General features: G+C 43.2%; 1 protein-coding gene across 2 annotated transcripts in view; it reads right to left on the bottom strand.

Moving 5' to 3' along the window:
* The window catches only part of MYO7B (myosin VIIB), a 46,517-nt gene that overhangs the window by 20,126 nt on the left and 26 nt on the right, over positions 1-26,365 (bottom strand). Inside the window, exons 2-28 of one of the 2 annotated variants that reach the window (XM_086468022.1) lie at positions 24,916-25,029; positions 24,131-24,283; positions 22,725-22,909; positions 21,752-21,873; positions 20,913-21,055; positions 20,706-20,819; positions 18,896-19,049; positions 17,861-17,937; positions 17,433-17,552; positions 17,073-17,215; positions 15,547-15,757; positions 14,814-14,949; positions 14,431-14,591; positions 13,337-13,387; positions 11,442-11,579; positions 10,345-10,497; positions 9,724-9,822; positions 9,070-9,164; positions 7,394-7,478; positions 6,158-6,376; positions 5,407-5,514; positions 4,656-4,832; positions 3,708-3,917; positions 2,886-3,053; positions 2,527-2,607; positions 1,839-1,966; positions 174-300 (exon numbers count right to left, since the gene is read on the bottom strand). In XM_086468022.1, the coding sequence (XP_086324148.1) occupies positions 174-300; positions 1,839-1,966; positions 2,527-2,607; positions 2,886-3,053; positions 3,708-3,917; positions 4,656-4,832; positions 5,407-5,514; positions 6,158-6,376; positions 7,394-7,478; positions 9,070-9,164; positions 9,724-9,822; positions 10,345-10,497; positions 11,442-11,579; positions 13,337-13,387; positions 14,431-14,591; positions 14,814-14,949; positions 15,547-15,757; positions 17,073-17,215; positions 17,433-17,552; positions 17,861-17,937; positions 18,896-19,049; positions 20,706-20,819; positions 20,913-21,055; positions 21,752-21,873; positions 22,725-22,909; positions 24,131-24,283; positions 24,916-25,029 (3,672 nt within the window). Of the gene's footprint in view, positions 1-173; positions 301-1,838; positions 1,967-2,526; positions 2,608-2,876; positions 3,054-3,707; positions 3,918-4,655; positions 4,833-5,406; positions 5,515-6,157; positions 6,377-7,393; positions 7,479-9,069; positions 9,165-9,723; positions 9,823-10,344; positions 10,498-11,441; positions 11,580-13,336; positions 13,388-14,430; positions 14,592-14,813; positions 14,950-15,546; positions 15,758-17,072; positions 17,216-17,432; positions 17,553-17,860; positions 17,938-18,895; positions 19,050-20,705; positions 20,820-20,912; positions 21,056-21,751; positions 21,874-22,724; positions 22,910-24,130; positions 24,284-24,915; positions 25,030-26,365 lie in introns of both variants that reach the window. The other variant, XM_086468023.1, reaches the window with a different exon arrangement.

The raw sequence follows: 26,365 nt of genomic DNA, 5'->3' as shown, positions 1-26,365 counted from the left end.
AATTTGCCAGACTCTTTGCAGATTACAGATGTAAAAGGAGGGCTGTGATTCCAACTTGTATGACATGTAATGAAAAAAAATTAAATGTGAGTATGGCAATCATTAATTTAAATTCCCAGATAAGCATATGAGATGAGGCATTTAAATTGCTATAGCAAAGCTTAGTAGCATACCTTCACAAATGTGTCTGAAGGAGGAAAGCAACCAAGGCAAAGTGACAGAAGGATCCAGCCTCGAGCATAGCTGCTCCTGTTGCTGTTTTCAGTGAGCTGTTTGCAAATCTGACAGTAAATCTCATCTCTGTAATAAAATATGTGAAAGCAACAGATAATGATTCACTCTCTGAACTGTCTTTGGCTATGTTTCCACTGCAAGCTTGGCATGATTGCAGCATGATGAAGTAGGTCTGAGCTACGTTTAACCACGTTAGCTAGGAGATCACCTGTAATGTACCACAGGAAATAAGTGTGTCATTGGCTTTGGCAGGAAAAGGCTGAAGGTATACTTAGTGCCCTTTGCCACCCCTTGTTACCTGAGCAGTTCAAGTACAATTCCCATGCAATTTCCATGCTGGGTCATCCTGCTGTGAAATGGTATTGCTGTCCCTCCATGTGTGAAACTTGCTCTAAGCTCTCTGCAGTATGTGGCTTGCATCTCATGGCTCTTGTCTGTCTGCTCGTATGTGAATTTTGGGGTAACGACAGGGGCACACCCTGCTTAATTTTATATTTTTAGTAAACTTGGAGCGAGTACCTGGACAGAAATGGAGGAAAGGGTGCTTCAGAATGACCTTCTTAAAATGCAATGGGCCTGCAGCAAGAACATACAGGAAATGGATGCAAAAATCTCTATACAAACAAAACTGCTATTTAAAAATCATCTTAAATTTTCTGGACTCTTGGAACACACATTTGGCAAGTCTGATGTTGGAGGACACAAGGTGGATAAGGCTTTTGTTCCCAGATAGATAGGACACATGGTGAAACACAGCCTGAGGGAGCAGATACTTAGCCTGTTATGATACATTGATTGAAGGCAAATTTTGTCAGCTGAGGATCTGTTTCAGGGAGCATCTTGACTGAAAAAAAGCAACTATGTAGAGAGGAATGCAGCCCATGAGGCAGGGCCTGTGCCTATGGGCTTTGTTACAGAAAAGTGCTGTGTAAGCTAAAATGGATGAAAGAATTCATGAGGTCAGGACAGAAACAACCAGCTTCTGTCTCATCCTCACACCATGCTTGGCCTAAGGTCCAGCCTCACACCACCTGTGAGCAGGATTTCTTCTTCTAGTGGCTGATATACTCAGCAAGACAGACCTTCAACCCTCTTTGATTTGAGGACATTGCTTGAAGGCTCAACAACAGGCTATTGAGAAACTGAGGTTATGAACAACTCCCATACACCTAGTGTACATTAACTCCGTATTTCTTACTCTTCTGAGTGTTTCTTCTCCTTCATACTAGGGGTGTGTTCCTCCTTCAGGTGTTATTGGGTTACAGCCCTGAGCTCTGTCCCATTGCACATCTGTGGGGTATTCAGAAAGCCATACATGGAGGCAGCTGACCTAAACTACAACATGAAGATACCAGAAAAGGCAGTAAGGGAGTCATTCTCCGTCCCCTCTGATAAAGGTGAACCATCCTCAGAAGTGGTGTATGGCCTACAGTCTCAGTTCTGTGTGAACTTCTACTAGCTTGGGTTTTCAGTCAAGAATCCCCAGAGATAAATGTGAGACATTTCCAGCATTTGGAAAATGCCCCAGAACTGTGGAAAGGAGATGCTGGATTTCCTTGATGCACTGGGTGCCTGGTCCAGGAAAGGAGGTAAAAATTTCCTACCTGATGGCAGGACGCAGAATTGCATTGCCAATAATGAAGTGCACTTTTTCTAGGTTGGACATAGGTCTCTCAGAGATTAAGCTGTCCTCTTGGAAAGCCTCTTCTCCACTCCTCAACTGGTCTGTCACCTGAAAGAAACCAAGTAGAACTCCAAAGTGCTCTAGAAATCTCCCCTCTTACCAGGCAGCTCTCACAGAAATGAGAGACGTTCTTTCTCTAACTTTCTGGCTAAAACTCTTTCTGCTCAGTGCAGGAGCAGTTAGGAACAGGCCGTATTTCCCCCATTCCCTCCCAAGCCAACTCACAAAATGTCCTGTTACAGCACTGTTACTGGCTAGGAGAACTTTCTTGTACTGTCCTGTACAACCCTAAGCATATGGTGGTTCTCAGTCTGTTCAGGGCTTTGGGCAAACAATTCTCAGTACTAAATTGTTCCCTGTGTTCAGAGGTCACTCTCCAGCAGGAAGGGATGGAGTTAATCTGCCAGAGAACAAATGACAGCAGTGCATATGGGGATAGTTTCAAAAGAAGAACAGTGCACCAGGTATACCATACACAGGGCTGTGCTGGCTTGGCAGGGGAACAAGTTCCCAGCTGGGAGGTTGCTGTCAGGTAACATCTGTCAGAAGGTGAAGGCAGGGTTCCAGGCAAGAAGACTTAGGGGAAGCAATTTATTTCCACCTCTTACCTTCCCTGTCAACTTGGATGACCGTTTCAGCTTCAGCGAAGAGATCTCCTTTGAAATCTTGTTATCCTTTCTGCTTTCTCTCTACAACACACATTACCCATTGTGGGAAATTAGTTTAGTGCACAGCAAGAATGATTCATTAGGGACAGAAAGATGCTCAAATGGAGATGTTTTTGTTTCGTCCCCTCTTGCCAGAAGGAGCTGCAGTTTCCTTCCAGGACTGACAGGGTCCCTTTTGCACTTCTGGCATTTCAAGTACAGTAGCACGAAATGGTTCCTTTGCTTTTCTCATTCTTGGTAAAACAGCACAGAAACCAAGGAAAGCAAATGAAAATACAAACACAGCCTGCTCCTCTCACCATATTTGGGCTGTCGTTCCTGAACTGGACCTGGTTTTTCCTTCCAAGTGTGTCATATATCTGTGTCATCACGGAGCTGCTCTTGGTGGTGACATTCTTGGCAAACATTGCTGGCTCTGGCAGGTCCCCCATGAACCTCAGGATGATAACCCACACAACTAGAGAAGCCTGTAGTGGCAGGAAGCACAATCAGACACTGCCAAGAGAACCAATGGCCTTATGCCATTTCTGCCTGTTTAGATAACAGCATTTTCTTCCTTTACCCAGTCCAAGTTTTAAAATTCCCATCTCCTCCCGCCATTTACACCAGGAGTTTACTTCCATGCCAAACAACATAAGAGCAACATTCACAACACTCTCATGCTAAAGGCAGAGGCAAGGCTGCTTAGTATCAAGAAAAATGCCTCTCCTCAATCCCCCTATGGTTCAACAGGAAAATTGGAGGCCCAGGCCCTCCTTTTCTGTCCTAACTCACAGACCAGCAACCCTAACAAGAGCAGAGAGACAGGTGAGCTCTGCTTCTTCTTCTCTCCAGTCCATTTTTGCCCCCAAAGGGTATCTGGAGAAGTCAAAACAAACCTCAGAGTTCCTTCTTTAGGCAGACTAAAGGTGACCAGAGATCTTTTGTCGGGCAGGTATCTATGTGAAGTGCCTGCCTGCTAAGTGCAAAAAATGCTGACAAGTGCTTAGGACTATCTGCTTGGCTCTAAAGTCTCTGATTCCCAGGGCTGTGTCAGAGGCAGGGGGACCCAAGGATGAGGGAAGCTATAGGAGCCAGGGCTGTGGAGAAAGCAGGTTCAACAATAAGAAGGAGCAAGATACCAGGATATTGTCCTTGTCATCATGGTACAGTAGTGGCTGCCGCAGCTGTCTCCGGATATATGTATGTGTAGAAGACCCCTGGAAATAGGTAGCTGCAAACTTTGGGAAGGTGTACTCTTCCAAGCCATCTGCCTCCTCTTCTAGCTCCACACTCATGGGAACCATGTCCAGGTCCACCTCGTCCAGCTTGTTAGGCTTTGTTTCCAAGTCCTGTGCAGAAGATGACAAAGAGGCATATTTTCTTTCCCTGTACTCTGATATTCTTATTTTCCCTTTTTTTTTTTTTTTTTGCCTTGGCCATAATTCCTCCAGCATATGGCTTTCCAGCCAACCCCAAAGCCATTTTCAGCTACTACCAACAGATCATTTGGACTCAGAGCTTGTCCTTCTGACATGCATCCATTCCATATGACCTTCCTGTCTTGGTCTTCAGAAAGAACATTGCTGATGGAAAATCCCAGTGTTACCTCATTGCTCACATCCTGCACTACCCCAGACCATTCTACTCTGCCTGCCTCTCCCTACCCAATTCCATCCTCCACAGCTGTCAGGACCAGTATATCTCAAATTTTGCTTTTAAGAACATGTGATAATTTGGGTCATGGACTTCCCGCATGTTTCAGCCAGAAAAATCACTGAGCAGTCAGCAGAACGTGTAGTTGCTGCCAAAATGCAGAGAACGGCACTATTTGGTGAGGATCTGCTGGGCCAAAGAAACAAACGTGCAGTAGCTTTTGAAAACACATAGTCCCTAAACTGCATGTGACCAAAAACTTGGGAACTGACCTCTGAAAGCAGATCCTGAATTGATTGTCTGGATGACTAATTGGGGTGATTCTTTCACTGTACAGAAGTTCATTAAACAGAATTGACCACTGATGGAATTCCAACAGTCAATGGACTTACACAAGGTATCAACATGACCCAAACCAGTAGGCAGCTCTGTACCTCAAAACCCAGAGGAGCCTGTCCTTCTTGGCCTCCAATCATAGAAGGTAAAAACCCAAAGATTTTGTCCACCATGTCTTGGTCACTGATAATATCATGGTTTGTTGGTTTATTCGCAAGAGCATTCCTTCTTTGTCTTGTTTCTGCCTCCTCTCTCTCCAGAGTAGCCAGGTGTTCCTTTAAACCCAGAAGTTGGTTAGTCATGACTGGAACATCATTCTGCTAGAATGAATGGGTGTGGGGATGAAACACTACTACAAAAGTGTTATGACAGTGAGGTCCAGCTCTGCTGGTATAGTGTTGGAATGTGAAGTCAAATGTTGCTTGTGCTAAGCAGTCACAAAGAGCAATGCCTTGCTCTTACAGCTGCCCTTCTAGACTGTTGGTGTATTGGTAATTATGTGCAATTTTTCAAGAACTTTGTAAAGAAGAGATAATACAGGAAAACCACAGAATTCCTAACAGCAGAAAAAGCCACATTATTTAAAATTTTAAAATGTTTTGTGTCAGAGGCTGTAATAGCGTTGTGCATGTTTGGCTAGAGTGCCAGCTCATGCTGCAAAAAGAAATGCGCATATGTGTGCCTTGTCCCATTTCTAAAGCATTGTTACAAATAGGTTTACAACTACGTCTGCTTTTCATTAAAATATAGCAGTGCTCAGACCTTTGAGCAAGTCTGCAGGTGTGAGCTGAGTAAGATCTTGTCAGCCGAGGAACATAGCACTCAGTGTTCCTCTGCCAACATACCTACCTTTTCTAATCTCATAGCTTCTTCCCTTGCTTTTACTGGTCCAAGGACTTGGATGAGACGTTTCTCTTCTTCCAAGCGGATATTTCTGGCTTCCAGCTTGCACTTGTTCTGTGGATAACAGGACCATTCTGTGACTGTTTCCACAACTGCTGAGCTGGCTCCCTTCTGCTGCTAACAAGCTGTCCACACCAGGACTTTATCCCAACAGGGACATAGTTCTAGATTTGGCATTTTAGGCAACAGGCCACAGGCAGAAATCTGCAAACTGGCTTAATCTTCTTCGTACAGCATTGATACAGAAAGCAAATCACAGAAAGGCCTCCCATGTACTATGGACTGCCCAGGTAGTAACTACAGGATTTTCTCTGGCAAAGCTACCAAGACACACTGCATTAGCATTCCCTATTGAATGGATCCCTAAGTGACATTATCAGGCCTTGCTGTAGAAATTGATCTTCCCTTGCAGGAGTGGCTGATATGCATGCACATCTTATCTTTTCTCCTCCCTTCTGTCAAAAACATTTCAGCTCTGTCAGTGAAGTTTTGATCTATGATAATGAACACAGAATGCAAATGTAAACAAGATCATTCTGCTTAAAACTCTGCTTTCATACTTGACAAGAGCTCAAAATAAAATATCCCCAAATAAATATCCACATTGAGTGCTATACTATGGCAACACTTGTTGGTCATTAAATCTCTATCAGAACTTCACAGAAACAACATGTTCACAAGGTATCTGTGAGCGTACCTCCCTCTTCATCCTCTGGTAGATTTGGCGAGCAAACATGCCCCTTGCATATGCCTGTATAATACACACAGCTTTCTTCTGTTCTGCTATCTTTTGACGCATTAGATAACCACGGCACATGGCTTGAAGCCTGATGATATGAGTTCGGGTTGCTTCATACTGTTTAGCAAGCTGCCGGCTCCGGTAGAGGGCCTGCAGGCGCCCAAAACCCAGCATAACCTGTAGGAGGTGGAGAAAAAATAAGTGATCATGTTTTGAAACCATTGAGACTGGGAACAAGTTGGAATGAGTAGAAGACGACAAAATTCAGTAACTGGTTGAAGACACTGGAAGGGGCTAATGTGATACTGCCCTTTATGCTTTATTTTCTGCCAGTAATAGGCTTTTAAAACTAGACTATATAAGAGTTCTTTTGGGGACCTGTTCTAGGGAGTGGCTCCAGGAAGTGACAATGATAGCCTGGGATTGTGACAAGGAAAGGAAGAGAGGAGAAATGAAGCCAAGTGAATGGGGAAAAAAAAAAAAAAAAGGCATGTCCTTGAAGAGATGGGTGTGACAATCCCAAGAGAAGCAGCAGAGGAGGATGGGGCAGAGTGCAGCACAACAGCCTGGCTCTTCAGACAGGAATTGCATCTCTGTTGCAGAACAGAAAATGTTTCTAACTGAAAGGGGCAGTTTCTCCTCCTGCCCCTTGCAAATGAGATGTCTGGGGTATATTAATAATAATCCCTGCCACACGAATACACAATATATGAGTGCCCCAAATATGGTGTAGCTTTCCTCACTGAGAAAACCCACCATTGGCCAATATTTTTAATAATGTGAGATCAATATAATGACTTTTCTGGTAATTTTTTACAGATTCCCAGTTTTCCTGTAACAGCCGTGGAAGACACTTTGCTCACAGCACGGTGGTGATGCGCAAATGCTAATCTTGGACTCCTGACTAGAAGAAGTTTGGGATCACTCATATGTCAGGTTGCCAGAGCCAGGCATGCCAGAGGTTAGTTGTCACAGGTTCAGCAAGTCCTGAGAGGTCCCAGAGCCCTCTTTGGACTTTACACCCTTCTTTATACCCTGCCATCTTGCCCTTCCTCCCTTTGGCTGTGAATATCTTCATTCCTAATACTCCACTCAGTCTGGCAGGGCACAGTATATAAACACATATACAAATACATATATATATATGTATGTATTAAAAATATGTATATATATATATATACACCTGCATCTTACCATTCTGAAATCCTTCCGGCAGCAGTAGCCTCGCCAGGCTGACTGAATGGCTACAGCAGACTTCTTCTGTTTCAGAAACTGCTTCCTAAGCAGACAGACAGTGAGGTGACAAACAATAGGTTATTTCTGCTGCTTCTTATGATAATAGTAAAGAATAAGGTGGCAGATTTTTTCCTTCTATGGGATGTCTAGAGTCTGATCTCAGCCTTGTCTGCTGTCTAGGAACACAAGAGCCAGGAAAGCTATTGTCAAACTAACTCACTCAATTACTAGTAGACATCTTGCCAGGGCAAGTTTGAAGCTCAGCGAGGGCTGTTCTTCCTGCTTCTGAGTAGCCCAAGAAAAGTATTATGCTGCAGCAGAAATATAGTCTGGTCAGATACTTTTGCACCATATGCTTCAAAATTATCCTCACTCAAACATTTTGTCCACTTACATGTTCTCCATGCTGATGGAAAGGCCAGAATAGGCTGTTTTGCCTGACCTTTTCTGTAAATAAAGGCCTTAGGAGATTCCATCTAGGCTCAGCTCATTCTGCAAGTGAAGCAGCACCATGAATCAGTTGAGCTTACAAAGTGTTTTCCTATTTGCTTTGCTATCCATTTGCTATTAGAAAGGATGAGGTAGAAGCATTACTAATCCACCTTGATACATCTGAGCTGATTTTGCCCTTAATGCTGCAAAAATACTCATAGCAACTTCAGACCAAATTCATTGCTGTGGTAGGAGAGCTCTGTAAGAACTGAAAATGCCCTCGCATCAAGCCTGGGTAAGTTAACTCCCCCATCTGATGACCACTTGCTCCCCAGTGTCCTAACTGCCAGGACTAGGAGCCCATCTGAGCAAGACGAACTTCCCATGGTAAAAGCTGTCACACTGTGGCTGTCAGAAGGGGCAAATAGCTCTGATGGTTTAAAAATAAAAGTGAGGTGAGGCTTTTAGGGAGAGGTGATACTCTGGTAGATAGCAGGCAGAGTTTGAAAAAAAAAAAGGGGGGGAAGTTTTGCGTCATTGTGTCATGTTTTTTAGTTCTTGCTTCTCTACTGTCAGCAATATTTCTAAACCAATACCAGGATTCAGGCCTATATCATGGTTCTGGTTGGGGGATACAAGATTAATAAGTACAAATCATGACGTAAAGCATTTATTGAGGACAAACATTTACTTGACAGTGACTATATTTAACTTCTGAAGATATTTCGGAAACCAGACAAAATGCAAGAAGCGTGCATCTTTGGCAAAGAGAAGGACTAATTAGTTTCTATCTGATTCTTTTCTGTCTTGTATCAAAGAAGCATCCTAAATAAGAGAGTTCTTGTAGCTCTAAAAGGACAGATTCCATGGGGATTTCCTGCTTTTCAGATGCCTACTGTTTACTAAAAACATTAAGTGTAAATCCTCCTTCCACCCTTCCTCTTCATACAAGCTGCATGTGCCACAGCGCTGCATTTTGAAAAGCATCATGAAAATAAAGAAAAGGAGCCAGAACAAATCTTTGTGTAAAATCTGCATAGAGGCACTGTGCACTGTTACATGATGAGCACTGAGTTTAGTGGCAGTGGAAGATATGGATTGATACATTTCATACTCAAAAATCCTTCACAGAGTGTGTTAAACTGGACCACAAAGATTACTAATTCAAACCAAAGCAAATTCCCTTCTGTAAAATCACTGACCTGTCCTTCAATCCTCTCATCACCTTCTGGATAAGAAGAACCTTATCTGTGAGTATATTTTGGCGTTGCAGCTCCAATACTGTATCATGATGATCCTGTTAAAAGAAAGTGTGGATATGCCAGCTGAGCAGACACTCCCACAGCTTCTGAAAACTGGACGCATGGTCTGAAAGAGGCCCAAACCCAGTATGATGTAGTGCAAGCTGTGATTAAAACGCATTTATGGAGCTGCAGTAGGAAGAGTGCATACCACCTCACCACACCATGTCTGGCTATGGCCATAAACAAGCAAAGAATCTGCCCTGCAGTTAGACTGTTTTAACCTGGGGGTATGCTATGGGCAAGGAGGTCCCCTGCAACAGTGCGCTGGTATCCAGTTCTTTTTTATGCTCAAGGCTTAAGCAGAGACCAATACATTGCACTGTGCTGTTTCAGATGTGACACTGGAGCATAGGAACAGAATCAGCCTCTCCTACACCGAGCTGTGTCCATTAAATGACTTGCCTTCAGGAACACAGATACAGCCTCAGATTCAAGAGTCTGTAAGAGAACCCAGACCTTCTGGGTCACCACTCTTGCACAAGCAGGTCAAGCTACACCATGAAGCACCCAGTTTTTCAGGAGAAGAGACAATAAACTGCCCTTTTTACTTACTTTAAGGAAGATCTTGGTCTTTCCAGCTTGCCAGCTTTCATCCTTGCCCAGCACTGCTTCAGAGATGCTGATACAGCTCTGTCGAGCATCATTCTTCAGCTGATGTGCAAAAGCATCATCATGTTAGGGCTTGGTTGTGAAATACAGCAGCTGTACTACATAAGGATCTATTGCCCTGCATTTCAAAGGGCAAAGAACGGAAACAGATGAGGTCTTGCAGACCTCTGGGCTGACAGTGTAATGAATGAAAGTGGTTCACTTCAAATGTTCAAGAAAAGGAGGAACATGGCTGCATGGCCAAACATTCCAGAGTTCAAGTGCGAGGAGGATGTCAGAGATCTCAGAAGTATGTGATTACAGAAAAGAAACATCTGAGGGCAATGGCGATGCCACAAGGCCTGGGATGTCTGTGTGGAGCAGGCCAAGGACAGCTGGACCCAAAAGCACCTCTACTGTTTCGGCTAAGGTCCAAGTAAGTATGTAAGTATTTAGCTACAGTTCCTGTGATGACAGCTCTCTCAGCTGTGCCAGCAACAATCCAAGAAATTTCTACTGTGGGAAAGACCAAAGCCTCATAAGGAAAAGTTATATTAGCCATAAACCAAGTCTTTGCTTACACACCTGTTCTCGAAGAGACCATGGCAGGAGAACTCTGTATCTCTCAAAGAACTCCTCAAAGCTGTAGCGAATTGGGTAGCCAGCTTTCCTGATCTGAATGGTCTCCATCATCCCGGAATATCGCAGCTGTTTGATACACAGCTCCCGGTCGAACAACTGAAAGGGAAATCAGACAATGAGGAGATTTAGCACTGAAAGAAGCTACATGTGCAGCATTCCTCAGAACACATCTATTAATCTCCAATCTCAGAGTGCCTGCAAAATGCCCTACTATGATTTTTTTAGTTGTACTTCTTATTTATTTAGTGCACTAAATTAATTCATTACAGGCATAAACAAGTCACCCCAAAGGGTCTTCAAATTTGTGTTTATCAGCAGTGGAAACAGCCCATTAACTTCAGTCTGGCTTTAGCAACCATTTTAAATTCTAGAACTGCAATTTCAGATGAACGATAAATTGTTCATATAATTTTGCAGGTGTGAATAACTGCAGTAGCAACTTAGGCCCTTTGGGCACAGCCATGCAAAGCACAGCATGTGTGCTGCTAGTTTCTCATAGTACAGATTAAAAATAGGCTCACTAAGCCACATGCAGTACTTTAAAAATTAACTTGCTTGACCAACACCATACAAGGTTTTAGTATAGAACTGGGTTGTGATCTCCTGAGTTCTGGCCAAGTCTCTTAATGACAAACTCAATCCTCCCCTCCTGTAGTGTCGAATTAGGCCATATCACTCCTCTCTCAAACACCGACAGCTCTCCTGTTCCCTCACAGGCTATTTCATAGTGTGGTCATTGTTGGAGCCTCATGTTTTTCATTTGTCCCCTTGTTGAGGTGCTAGAAACTCTCCAGTTTTTTCTTTATCTTTACAGGAAAGGCTTTTACAACTCCTCTCAGGAATACGCCTGTGTGCTTTTTTTTGCTATCTATTACTCTATGATGCTTTTAGAGATCTTTGTGTATCCTACCACTCTTTTTATTGCACTATTCCAGCCATTCTTGGCTAAAGTACAGATATAAAATACTACACAGCAAATGACAGCTTTTTCTCATTAAAAAGTTTACTGAAGTAAAGACCTTGTATTGTTAAAACATTACCAGTGGTTTCTTGTAGTCATTTGGCTTGATGCAGCGAATGAAGTATGGCTGGCACTGCTCAAGGATTTTCATTAGTTTTTCCAGGGATTGCTTGAACTGTCCTCCCAGAGTGGAGAGACGTTTGGTGGTATCCACGCCCTGGGAAGAGTAAGCACATGCTGACTGCTACATCATTCACTGTCAGAGGGCCAATAAATAAATCTTTGTATTTTTTGTACAATGTAACATATCGCACAACTGCCAGAAAAAATATATATATACCTACGCAGGAGCTAAATTGGCCATCTGCATCTTATTAATTTGGGTTTGTCCTTGCGAAGAAACCCCACTGAGCTCTTTCACCTACTTGGGCACTAAGTTGTAGCAGCAGGGGTGGCTGCGTTGGAAGCAATTCCAGCCACAGGAGCCCACACAGACCTGTCTCTTCCAGCCAAGGCTGCACTTCATGTAGGGCCTGGGTGCAAAGCTACTCATGAGTGTGTGCCTGAAAACTTGGTGAGAAACAGCCACTCCCAAAACAATAATAACCTCCAGACCAGACATTTTGCTGCCATCTCATACCTAGACAAGAATGCTAAAGCAGAACAGCTTATTCCGTAGTGATTGGAATGACTGATCATCTTTCTCATTAATACTACAGTAAGCAGTAACAAGGCAAACTTTTACTGGAGGATAAGGTAAGAGCTACTTCATTTATGGCTGCATATAAAGTGCTTTATGTCTCACTGCTCCTGGGTTGAATTTTGTTCTCAGTTGTGATAGTGTAACCCCAGAGGGATTGCACTTGGCTGCATTTAGCTCCTGACTTGCCCAGCTTCTCTGAAAGCACAGTTCCACCTATGTCTTTTTCACACAGATCATCACAATAGGCCTAAGCTTCTACTCCTCTTACATTTTAAAGGCACATTAAATTATGGTGACAGCAGTGCAGATTCTGAATAACAAAAGAACTCCACTGGCTTTTTACATACAGGCATCATTGCAGCACAATACAACTAGTTTGTTTGTTTTGGGAGTTTTGATGGGTTGTGGGTTTTCTGGGTTTTTTTCCCAAGTAAATAATTTAAAGTCCAGTGGCTCCCCTCAATTCCACGGTCTTGACGGTACCTCATTCTGCTAGTTCTTAAGTTAAAAACTGCACTTTTTAACACTCCGGTTGCCATTTCTGCTTTAGCTATAGGGCAATGCTGCCCTCCAGCGACCAAACACTCATGCCTTTGGAAAACAATTCCTGGGAATGACTCATAGCAGCTCTGATGTACCTAAGGGCTTGCAAGCATCTGTTTGAAGTAGATACGATGACAGCATATACATGTTTAAGCTGTTAAGAGTTAAAATTAATTTGCACTCCCAGATCTTAGAGGCCTTTCTGCTGTATCAGTAAATCAGTGGGATGGACACACAAGTCTGAAGCCCATTCCCTCATGATCTCACATATACAACATTGCTAAAGTTGAATTTGTTGTTGAGATTGTGATGACTTTTCTCCCCTGGTGTGTCAGGAGAGTAACTCTGAGACCTCAAGACAGCAAAATTTTTTCTGGCATTTCATTCACTATTCTTTTCTGTAGCCTGCTTCTTAGGCTTCCCAAAGGTGCCCCAACCTATTTGAAATTAATAAGAGTATTTCAGCTAACTTCTGTGCATTTTGAAATGGGCAGTAGCCTACATTTCATATCTCCTTTCTTGACATGCTGCTGTACTTTCTAAATGTAGGGAAAGGTTTTTTTTAATAACACAACCTTGTTTATAGAGACAAAAACCATTAGTGCATTAAAGCAATGTAGATAGACCTGATATTTAATCTGAAGGTATTCATAGCATTTAACAGATGCTAAGCCAGTTCTGTTGCTGCTTGTACCACTTCTGATATTCTTTTTCCCCAGGATGTTTACCTGTCCATGGCCAGATGTTCTGGACAGCAGAAAGCCATATTGGGATACAGACTGAGGAAGAAAGGACAGGATCAGAAAACAATGCCAGGAGAACAGAGAGATAACAGGTAAGGTAACAAGCTGACTGTTTGTTCTTTACCCTGGCAGGAAAACTCAAAGATATAAACATTAAAACCAAAAGTACCTTCACACAATGATGGCACTGCATAGTTAAATGCTCAGAAATCAAGGTAGGTGAAAGTCATGTCAGGATAGAGAATTTGAACTCTGCCCGACGCTGTTTCCAGTCCACTGTGCTTTACAACCTCATTTTCACTAGGCACAGGACAAGGCTTCCTACACCACTAGGCACAGATGATTCTGTGATAATTAGCTATCATGAACTTTGTCACAAAACCTCTGGGCCAGGAGGGAGAGCTAAAGTTGCAGCAATACGCAGGGCAGTGAGAATGTCTACAGGTGTCGGTGGGAGCAGGAGATAGAGTATCTTTCTGTGACAGCACCGCTATTTGCTCCTTTGTGCTAGCCTCTCAGCCCTCTGCAAGAACAAAAGGGCCAGGACCCACCTGCCAGTTGCCCAGTCAGACCCCTTGGTGTTATGGTCCTAGCAGACTGGTACATGTGCAGCATGGCAGCAGTTTACCTGCTGGCTTCTGGACAGGTACTGACTTTGCAGAGGGGTCTCTGGTTGGTGCCTTGTTCTGTTCCAAGAATAGTTTCCTCCTACTAATTTAAACCCATCCTGGCAATGTGGCTGCAGTATGGATGCCCAGGCAGACACAAAGCAAACCCATCCAGGTGATGACAACAAGTGGGGAGGTAGCACAACTCCTGCTTCTGTGACAGGCTGCAGCCACAGTTACACAGATGTCCAGGGATGCAGTCTTGGGAGACAGGGCTGACATTACACTTGTTTAAAGCATGAACACCAGACCCTGACTTTTCCTGCAGACTCCTTTGCAGAAATGGGTTGAATGAAAGGGATAGGGATTTGCAGAGAGAGTGCAAAAGAAAGAGGAAGACAAGAACAGCCAGAGCCTTATGGAAGAGAGGAGAAACAAGTTCTTTCTGCAACCCAGTGCCAGTAAGCCAACCTTGTAGACCTGGTCAGCTCCAAGATGCCGGATGGTGCCACGTCCCAGACTAGGTGGGGTTGTTTCCACCTGGAAAATCTCTCTCAGGAATTTGTTTTTGGAGGAATGAACCACTTGCATTACATTAGCACTCAGCGTGTCCCGATTTTTCTCCAGGAAATCTATAGGATGGAAACAAAATCAGCTTGTCACCTCAACAGACTGCTGGCTCTAGTGCCACTCTGTCTAATTAAAATCCACTTTATTTACAGTAACCTGCAGATTAGAGTAGTCCTCCTGACCTCCTGATCTGACTTCAGATCAACATTACCCTGGAGCGCCACACATCCAGGGCAGGTCCTGCCCTTCTCTTCACCCTCTGTATCCAGCAGAGATAAGCTTACCTTTTGATTCATAAAAGACAACACCAGCAAAGTGGTTGATGCCAAACTTGGTGTCATGGACACTCTTAGGTGGGATGTAGACTTTACTTTTGCCATGGAGTGAATTGATTTTGATGAGCATGGTGGCATCTGTGCCCTAGAAATAAAGGCAAAAAAGGACAGTTAAACAGATTCCCCCCAGCACTGGCCTATGCTCAGCAAACAAATAGAAGTGGTGCTCAGAGATAACAAAAGCTCAAATTCTGTCCCTTATTTGTGTAGCAGATCTGGAGAAAGGTAGTGTCACAAGTGTCTTCCCTTTTACACAGACCCTTCTCTCAAGCATCAGCACAGAACACACCACCAGAGCGTAAAGCCTTGTGGTTTAGGGCTTTTCTCTCTTCCAGGAGAAGAAAGAGAAAGCTGCATCCCAGACCAACAGCAGAACAATACTCGAACGGTATGTGAATTCAAAGATTTCCTAAGAAGCCCTTGTAAAATGATCCGCACTCCTTCCTTCTCTGTCTGGAATAGCTGTAAGAGTTTCAACAGTGAGGGACCAGGAAGAGCACATTCCTGCAGAGAGTGAAGCATTTGTATAGTGAGCTAATTTAAAAGAAATATCTATGTTGGGAAGTCATTGCCTCTCCTAATGCATCCAAAAGCAACTTTTGCGCTTTTCTGTGTGTAAAGGCAAGCACTACCCGTGAGCTATGTGCAAAGCCAGGCATTACAAGTGAAACCAGAAATTTACCTTTGGGAACTTGCTCTCTTCATCAATGAGAGAGATGATATTCATAGGCTTGAGTGCGATGATTTCCAGTGCTTGGCGGTTATCAGTGAAGTCAATGTTATTCCAGGCAATGTGCTCTGCAAGGTATTCCTCTTGCTCCAGCTTGAAGACATGGTGCACGAAGAACTGCTGAAGGTGCTCATTGGCAATGTTAATGCAGAGCTGCTCAAAGCTGGAGGAGGATAGGATGGGAACCCATGGTCATCCTTTGGCAGTGCTACACTGGCCTATGGTTATTTGTTTACTCTCTGTATTATACACATATCCAGATATACTACTGCTATATTCCACAGTGTTAATGCTCACCACCACTGCATGTTGCCAATCTTAGCAATATAAGGGATGCATCTTCAGCCATGACAAAGATAAGCAGAAATGAGCCAACTGATGATTGAGTGTGGCTGAGTAAGCAAGGAAAGATCTTGTATGTGTTTCAAGAAACTCTAGAGATAAAGGGGAACATATAACTTTGAAAACAGATTGACTGTGTGAACGTGTGACATGTTTTTCCTTGCACTGGCACTACCACTTATTTTGTTAGTTACTTGTTAATGCTGCACCTGAGTTTCATTACTTGGTAATTGTGGTGGCACAATGTGTGTGGCTGTGGAGTGCTCACCACAGTGAGGCCCCATGTGGTTTGCAGCCTTTGGGAACAGCATAAAATAATAGGAAAGAACGCAAAACATAGAAGATGGGCTGAACAGATCCTAGATCATGTTCCAAAAGTCAGTGAGGAATATTATCTTGTTGAAAGCAAGCAAGACATATCAGTTGAAATGGATTGGAAAAGACTGCAGAATATGTGCTGATGGTTTGGTTTGTGGAGCACTGACGGACGATATGGCACCATACAATGGAGAGAATTGCTGCCCCTGTAGAGAAGGACAAATGGAAATGGTGCTTTGGGACTGAAACCACTAGTAGAAGATGTAGCAGTGTTACAGTGGTATACCGATCAGGTATTTTGCTGACCTGTCCTTAAGAATAGAGAAATGAAGCAGCCTCAAAAAAAGGACAGGAAAACACTGAGCAAGATGGAAGCATGAGCTGAAATGGGAAACACAATACGGCCTCCTTTGTACTATATGCAAAATGTATCCCAAGAGACGTTGTAAAAAATACTAGGGAGCACGAAAGTTTGCTACAGAGACCTAGGGACATACTACATCCTCACAGAGTGGCTGTCTGCTCATAGCAGCTTCCTAGCCACCTCTTCTGAGAAAATTCCTGAGGTTTTGGAATAGACATGTGCAATGGCTGCACCAAAATGAAGGCTGGGGAAGGAGGCAGAAATATCACCAAGACTAAGAAAAATGTAATATGTGTGTGATCATCATTGAGAAAATTCAGTGATAGAAATTTCACTGCTTTTCCAAGAATCAGGATGATAATGAAAGACCACGTGTCTGTCGTTTTTTTCATTCTTTCCCTTTACATCAGCTGCTTTTCACCTTGCCAGTGGAAATGAATTTGGAGCCTCCTACCTATTGTTGCTGAAGTTTTCAAACCCAAAAATGTCCAACAGCCCAATGGACTGATGCCTGTCTTTAGGCTTCTGAGAAGCTGGGTTGAAAATGGCTGAGTTGATCTTGTTCACTATCCACAGAAAAATCCGTCCATATATACCCTGAGAAAAAAATTAAAGAGGAATTAGGGCCCATCATTACAGTCTTTGGACATTACTGCTTGCTATTGTGCTGTTACGATACTGTCAAACTATGTCTGAAAACTATGAGGGACTGGAGCGCTCTGGGTGAATGTTTGCCACATAAGGCTCCTCAACCAGTAAGACAGCTCTGAAAGCATCCCCAAGCTTTAAACAGAGAAGACGTAAGCACTGGTACCTTCACAAAGGCATCCCTCCCATCTGCAGCTTGAACTACATTCAGAGGCCTGGACACACTTTCTCCTCGCACAATGATGGAGAGGTTTGTGAGGCTGTTCTGCAGTTCACTGGAGTCCACCTGGAGGAACAGTCATGCAACCTCATCATTCCAGGTAGATAAAGAAGATCCAGCAAAGTCTGTCTCAGGAAGAGGGCCATGACAAACTGCCTGTCCAGCAGCGTTCATAGGTGGTCTGCTGTCCCAGTTAAAAATCTCCTAGCTCAGAGAGACATCTGCAACAGCATCACTTGAGTGTCAGCAGGAAGAAGGGGACATGCCCCTTATATGTGCATCCATACATAAACATTCCACAGAGATACGCTTTGTCAGTATGCTCAGGGAGCAAGGGTGAAGGAGAGAAATAGTAGAAGATGAGAGACCATTACCTCAAGCAATTTGCTTGCGATTGAAAAGTGTGGTGAGTCCATCACATCAGAGCAGTCCAAGTTGTCGTACACAGCCGCTACAATGAGGAAACAGTCAATCTCAGGGTGAACAATTTCTGCTATTGTGTAGGGCTGTGCTGTTATTGGAGCTGTATTTCTGTAACCCTGTAGCTCTGTGAATGTGGCAAGGCAGTAAGTTCTCTTTTAAAACTCCCAGATTTTATGATTTTACTAAAGAGGGTCCTGATTTCACCCAGGGATCCTGGGATGCACAAGGCCCTCACAACTCCAGAGCATCAGCTAAAAATAGCAGCAAAACTGACAAGGTTATTAATTTTAGTAGCTACTGGGGATCTGGGGAAGTGGTGTATAACTTCAGAAAATGTGTTTCTGAAAATATTTTTTTCCATGTATCTGGCTTGTGGGAAATTTAGACAACAAAAGGGAATGAGGGAAATCCCTCATTTTAGCAGCCCGCATTACTCCAAAGAATCCACCTTGCATCACTGTATTGGGCCCTCTGTATGACAAAGTGAGGAGTCCTTTTCTAAAATGTAAGAACTGCTGGCATGCCAATGGTGGGTGTCTCACACTGCGCCTGTGCCGTACCAGAAGTGCACTTACGCAGGTGAGTGTTCACCAGACCTAGCCAGGAGAATGACTGCTATCATCTCCACAGCAAACATCACTCAACTGCCTCTGTGTCCTCTGGCTTGCATAGCAAAACAATCAGCAAATGTAACATGGCATTATATTGTCTGTTGTTTAAGTTTGTGTGATAAGGGCCTATTTATAACCATGGAAACCTGACAGCATGACAAAATAATAAGATGAAGGTTTTCAAAACACTAGGCAGTGGAGTCACAAATCAGAATTTCATTGCGCTTCTCTGCCTGCCTGTCTAACCCTGTTCACCTGTTTAGACAGGGCAGCACAGCACAACCTGATCTGTACAGATGGAAGCAGGCAGCACCCTTAGGCGGCCTTTACCATCAAGTCTGAGGAAAGGCCAAGCACAGACAATGCTGAGTTTACCTTCAAACTCTACATTCCCTAGGTGCAGGATCGCAGCCAGCAGTTTGCTGATGTCCCAGTGCTCAGAATCTGAGAACATGAGTATCTTCATAGCTGAGCGGATGTGGGCATAATCCTTTGCATCATTCCGGCCATCGCAGGACATGCAGTTGCCCTGCAAGACACCATACCCACAGGTAAGGAAAATCCTCCTGGTACCTATACAAGGAAGAAAGGACCTGCAGGCTGACAAACCCATGTACACAATGTGGATACCCTGGGGGCCACTTGCTACAAGATGCGAGGTGAAAACCTATTTAGACATTCTACGTGCTCTTCCCATGGCTGTTTCTTCCCTTGTCTCTACTCTCAAGAAGAACCCATTAGCAGAGGGCTAAATAACACATTTCTCCAGGACTGAACTGCATGCTGTGGAAGCCAAAAGGAAAAGCTGAGGGGAAGGCTGCTCTGGAGTATAGGACAGGAAACTTTGACAAGGTTACCCACACTTACAAGGCCATGCCTCTTTCTTTGGTTTCCTCCCTCTGCCTTGTCAATGGACAGTTAAGAGCCCTAATCCCAAATTAAAGCAAGTAGGATTAGATCAGTTTTAGAAGGTAAACCTCAAAATAAGAATACTAGGTTCAAGTGGAAGGCAGATGGAAGCATCCTAGGCAGCCTCAGTATAACCTCAACAAAGTGTGCACAGAGGGTCATAGGATGCTGCTCATGATAGAAACTATTTTCAGCCCTAATGGAGGTGAGAAAATGCCTTTTTTATCCCTGCTATTACTGACTATATAGTGTGATGATTACAAAAATGAAGTATTCCTAGACATGTAAACATGCCAGCTTGTGCCAAGAGCTGACCTGAACCATGGATACATTCTCCTTTAATCTAATATCTAATCCTCCTGTCTCTGTATTATACTGCCCTACTGCTAACTCAGGGAACTTCAGACCTTTTCATTGAGTGGCCAATGTGTGAATTGCACTCAATCAGCTCTGGCCACAAGATCGCTACTATTTTGAATACATTACATTTGAAAAAATCTCCAGCAACTTTAATGGTTTTACTTTTGACACTTCAAAAACAGCTTTAGAGGCTTGATTTAATTTCCTCTGAAACTAGATGTCCAGCTCCCATTAACTTCAGCAGAGGCAGGACTCAGGCCCATTTTTTCCACGGCTGTAGAACAGCCCAAATCAAACCAGCTGACATATTTAGTATAAGGTGTTTGCACAGGCTAAAGCACAGGATTTTCACGATGGCTTTCATGCCCTAAACAAACCAACTACCTATTTTCAAAAATCTCACCTATGAACATCTCCTACCACTATGGCAACATAAACCCAGACAGGGACATTAACATCAGCTGTTGGAGGTTAGATTGAATGCCAGCTTCCCGCATTATGTGTATATAAGATTTATCAGATATAAAGACTAGGATTCTCGGCACTGTTTCTGCTTATTCATTTTCCCCTAAGGTATACATAAAAGTATTCCTGGCATGAGATCCCTTGCATTAATCTGAAATCTGAGTGCCTGTGAAAGTGGGGGATATTTCCGACCTGCTTTAAGATGTCCTTAATGTTTCTTGAGTCTTATAGAAAGCTTTAAACTGCCATCAGCTGCTTCCCACTGGTGGACATTACAGTAAGTCTCTGTAACTGAGGCTCACAGCACTTTTGGTGTTATTGCTTCTGGTACTCTAAGGAAAAGACTGTTCATATTTGGTAACTACCCATCTGTAGCTCCTATTGATTGTAATTGCTCCCTGAGAGAAGCAAATGGCAGAGGGATAATGGAGAAGAAAGCAGAGACTATTACCATAGTGAGGTAAGTGTACTCTGAAGCAGTGCCCAGATTCAGCATCTTTTTCTGCTCTGTATTCATCCCCATCAGCATGCAGTAGAAGATGTGATAGTTCCTCTCCTCTGGAGCCTGAAAGAAAGAAACAGGCCAACAGATAGCCTTATCAACATAACCTTGTTAACACAAGGAGCAGGCAGAATGTGCATCTGCCAGTGCCCTCACCTGCCGGCAAACCCGGGACTTCTCCAGAAGAAACTGTTCTATCCGGGCTCCTTCTATCACACCATTTTGGTTGAAGTGAATATCAATGTATTTCCCGAAGCGGCTTGAATTGTCATTTCGAATTGTCTTGGCGTTTCCAAAAGCTGATTGGCAAGGGACAGAGATAGTATCTGGATTATTGAAGTTAATGAACATCAAGTCTATTTTTTCATGCCCTCCTTTTTTGCTGCTAGTATTTTACATGTTGTGTTCCAAATGACAGTGCTGACATGCATTGAAGAATGTCTGGTCTCAGGCTACCTCCTAAAGTGAGAGGCAGGCATACTGTGCATCCAGATAACTGGATCCTAAAAGACATATTCAAATGATCCAAATGCGGCATACATCTGGCCACCCAAGAGAGCTGAGCACGTCTGAAGACCTCCAGAAGGGCTTACTGGGAACACATTTGATCCCTCTACAGAGAAAGATGGGTGTCTCAGGGAGCTCCCCTATAGATACATCCATGCTTGGCCAGTCACTTTGCTAGTATCTAGTGCAAATGCTAAACCAGGGGTCTTTACCTTGGGCTCTGCCTTCCCAAGGACTCCTGTTCTCCCGGTAGTTCCGGGTTACATACTATAGTGGCACCTCCTCCTACAGCGTGGGAGCTGCTATGGACTTCATGGGGACCTGGCAGAAAAGTATAGAGAACCTCTACCCTGCATCACCAGCATTTCAGGGTTTTTAGCAGTTATGCAAATACAATCGTTCACAGATCTTTTTCGGAATTTTTTTATCCTGTTACAAAAATCCTGAGCTAAAGGTGGTAAATCAGGCATGTTTACTAAGTAACCCACCTTCCAGAATGGGGTTGGCCTCTAGGATTTGCTGCTCTATCCAGGAATGCTGGCCACTGACAGCTGCCAAAAACTGTAATATTAGCTTTGTACTTTCAGTCTTCCCAGCTCCAGATTCTCCGCTGCAGTAAGAAACAAGATCATTACAGGTTTCCTTTCTTCTTTTTTTGCTAGGGTGGCAAAATGGCAGACCAAGTTAAAAAAGAAAAATCCTGCTTTTTTTTTAACTTGTGAACAGCAGATCAGACTGTCTTTCATGGAGGGCTGGAGAATCTTAGTCTTTCATCATCTTATCTGCTAAAATTTAAGTTGTTTTTTAGACTCAAGCTGAGGACTAAATTCTCCCACTGATTAAAAACATGCAAATCCATGGAAGACATTCTGTACCAGTGCAAATTAAATGACCACTTGCTTTTCTTCTTTAATGCATTACCAGATTTTCAATGCTAGTCTTAGCACATCAACTGAGTTGCCTCAGCTATAATCAGATATTATTGCAATGAGATGATCTGATTCTTCACACTGATGATTAACAGAAAATGGATACATGTTATGAGTTTATAGGACAAAGAAAGCTTCCTTTCGTCTTCTACTTAGCAGAGGTTGTTTCTCTCCAGGAAATCTCTATTCTCAGAAAATACATGTAATATAAGTATCATGTCCCCAAGGTAAAAGATAGCCTTACATCACACAGGCTCTTATTTTATGTTTCTATATGTAGTGACCATGTGCAGAATGTATCACCACACTCAAAGATTCTGGGGGAAGACAATGGACTTCAGAAATCCCTTGCTTGTGTTCTTCCTTTTGCAGCCCTAAATGAAAATGAAGTAGCAGGGGGAAAAATATTTCCTTTCTGTTGTCTCTAGTCTTATCTGTGCCCTTCCATTTGGAAGGTCTCCTGTGTCCACAAAGCTGCCCCAAAAACATGCCAGGCTTGGTTTCTGCTACTCATCTCTCTGAGTCCAGTCACCTGATCACACAGCACTGGTCTCTCTTATTCCTCTTCATATTGAAATAACAGTTGTCTGCGATGGCAAAGACATGAGGTGGTAGCTCTCCAATCCTCCTGTTACAGTACAGTCTGATCTGATCACCTGTGTAGAGGGGCAGCAGCTGGTATGGATTCACTGCTACCAGGATTGATCCTGTGTAAGTCTGGAAAACAGTTATGAGCATTACATCTAGCAGCAAACCTGCAAGCAAGAACACAACCAAAGCCACTTGCAGTATAAATCTAACAGAGGCAGGAGGGAAGCCTGGGAGATCCATAGCAGCACTTAGGTGAGGCTGAGAGCCTGGTTCCTCACTATAAACTGCTATTAAATATCCCAGGATATGGAGGTTTTTGCAAAAGGAAGAATGCTAGCTATAATCTCCTTGCCAAATCACAGCTCAGTTCATTGTCTCAAGCTAAAGCACAAGAAAGTCCAATGGCATTTTTATGTGTTATCACAAGATGTTCTGTAGTGTTTTGTTAAGCTGCTTTTGTGTTCTAGTGCAGATGTAGCTGAACTTTGCTAATGGGCAAAGTTATGGTTGTGTTATTCATACAATCATTTAGTAATATTTGTAAACAACAGCACCATCAAAATGAAGGAGGCTGTTGAAGGCTGAGGAAATGCAAAGCAGTAATATTGTTCAAGAACTTCTACATAAGACAACTGCAGACTACTAGAGTCTACTACAGACATCTTGGTAGTTACAACTGCAGCATCTGTAAAATCAGTCCTTGTTTACACCAAACATCACCACATCTGTATTGTAAGAGGGAGCTCCTCCCCTAAAATGTATATAACATGGGAGACAAAGCATGGAAAAAATCTAAATATTGTTATCATATTACAAACTGGGAACCAAGGAATAAAGAAAATAAAAATGCCAAATTGCTCAGTCACACATAAAACCTGTAATGGACAAGAAATAAAACCAGGTGTCCTAAATATCCAGATTTATTCTTTATCTATTTTACGGCATCAAAATCAAGTAAACTTTGACTTGCATTGGAGGACAATCCAAATCATGTCACAAGTAGATTGATCGTGTGTGACAGCTGCAGGTAATAACAGCCCTAAGCTGTAACATGGGCTGGATTTAGCTAACGGTCAGTCACTGGTGGAAATGATCACTCTAGGAGAACATAAGAAGGATCACTACCTACACATATCTCTGATTCCAGAGACTGCTATTAGCTCTCTTCACAGCCAAAGTACTCGAAAGAAGAGAAAAAACTATGTTGTGTCTCCTTGGCACCTTCAATCAGTAAAGGAAGCAGAGTGCCCCATGTATGAAAGGCTTGCAGGCTGCTCAAGTCATTCCACTAAATGTGTAGCAGATGTCGTTCCTGAAAGTACTATGCATGGTGACCTTGGCACTCACATAGATTTTGTGCTCCTGGTGGCGGATGAGGAGGTTGTGCACCATGCCTGCTTCATGGAGATCCCCGAGGCAGATCATATCTTCCACCCCCTGGACAGAGGAGGGGTGCATCAGGTGCACCATGTGCATGTTCCGAGCCGTGATCCAGTGTTCCTGAAAAAGGCAAGGCATCAGCTTTATGTGTTATGCTGTTGCTCAGAGGCAAACAACGGAGAGCCATGTTAGACCAGAGTGAGTTTCAGTATAATCCATGCTCAAACCAGCATGTTCTAACAGCTGACAAAACTACAAAAATTAACTGGTTTGCTGCTCCCTAGGACCAGATGATTTAAAACACTGGGTGAAGCCTTTCAGCTGTGATCTGGACATCACCAAATTTAGCATTGTTTGGAGCGCAGTTCTGTCAGGTTGTCACAGCCACAACATTGTCTGAGGTATGGATGAAACCCCAGCTGACTTTAGCGGGATCATGATTTCACCTAAAGCTCCAACAAATTTAGGGATTGGAGCCTCACCATTTACTTTTCTTAACTATGTAGTTATAACTTCTAGCTCAGGAAGCTCTAAATCTTCACAGTGCTGGGACCTGGGGATACTGGGCTATCACCCTATACTTGCCTTTTTATATTCTTTCTTTCAGCATATCCTACCAGACATTGTCAAAGTGAGACCATTTGGCTAGATGAAGCTTTGGTCTGACCCAATAGGGCCACTCTTTTGTACTTTGTACTTTTAAATTTCATGCTCATCTTTTTACTTTTAAATTTCATGTTATCTTAGCCCACCTTGCCTTCATCATCCTCCAGCAAAATCCGTCCTGAGTCAGAGTCCTTCACAACTGCCCCAATAGGGACATTAAATTCACTGTTTGGTTGAGTGTCCAGCCACACATGATCACCCTGGAGGGGAGAAGAAAAGCTATTGTCAAGTACAGTGACATACTTGATGCCATGTAGCTCACAGGCATATATCTCTTAGTCTTAATTTTTTAGTGATTTGATTTCTTTAGCAGTGTTTAACCGGATAAGTTCTTACTGCTCACAGGCTAACAGTTATAGTATTGGGACCTCTGGGTTCTACTCCCAGCTCCACAGCTGACCTGGAACATGACTTTGTACATCATCAAACCCGGCTGTCTCACAAGAGGAAATGAGGCAACACCTTTTACAAGGAGAGCAATTACTCAGCTCCACTACTTCCTAGAGACTGGGGGGGCGGGGGCACAGTGAATGCTGATAAAGTGCCGTGGCAGCCTCACATTAGCTATGGTATCCTTTCAGAAGAGATGTTTGAAAACATAGACAAGAACAAACAAACAAACATACAGACTAGATGCCTGGAAACGTAGAGGGCTCTTTTGCAAGAGATTTTAGATATATTCTTTCTGCTATAGCTGAAATCACTTAGAAACATCAGTGCATCCATGAATTCTCTTTGGAAAAAAAAAAAAAAAGCATTCTTTGTCCAGCCCAGCTCCTCTCTTCACATTTCCAGCGGCATGGCAACATCCTGCCTCTCTGCAGAGCAAGCAAGCAAGAACTGCTCTGCTGTCACTGGAGGAAGGTGTGAGCTGCGGCTGCCCTCTCCTAGGAATGAGCAGAATCTTGGTGTTGCCTGTGCTAATGTCCTGGTTATATTCCCCTATCCCAAGCCCCCAGGAATACCTTCTCTTGCTCCAGGCACTAATACATCTTTACTGTGATGGTTGGAATGAAAATTGAACAGAGCTGTAGGTCAGCTCTTCAATGGGTAGTTCATATTCACACGTGCTGAGGAACTGGCTTTCTAGCTGAGTGTCTTCTTGTATACAACTTTCATTACATACTGTAGCATTTACTGTCAAAGTTTTGGGTTTTTTACTGAAAAATCATTTATTTTTCCTCTAAAAATACTTTATGGGCTTACGTTTAAAACCAAACAACCATAGTGTAAAGCATCTATAAACATTGCACAAGGTTATGAAGAATGTTACAGAATAACAGCTCTCAATTTGCGTTGAATAAAACTTCAGTGGTAATCTGTGCAGTTTCAGTGCCACACCTTGTGACAGAGGTCACCAGCTCAGCATTAGCACAGCCAGGCTAGGCGAGACACCTCTGCCTTTCTAGTTTAGATTGATATTATTTTATACCTTGTTGATACTTGATTATTGCTACACTCTTTCTGAGATGGACCATGATGTTAAGGTAATTTTCTCTGGGCCTCAGGCTAGTCAGCAAATCACAGTGAAGAATA

This window comes from Leptosomus discolor, chromosome 7 (assembly GCF_034619465.1).
Source record: "Leptosomus discolor isolate bLepDis1 chromosome 7, bLepDis1.hap2, whole genome shotgun sequence".
Lineage (NCBI taxonomy): Eukaryota > Metazoa > Chordata > Aves > Leptosomiformes > Leptosomidae > Leptosomus > Leptosomus discolor.
The sequence above is the reverse complement of the archived record's forward strand: the minus strand, read 5'-3'. Positions and strand labels throughout refer to the sequence as shown.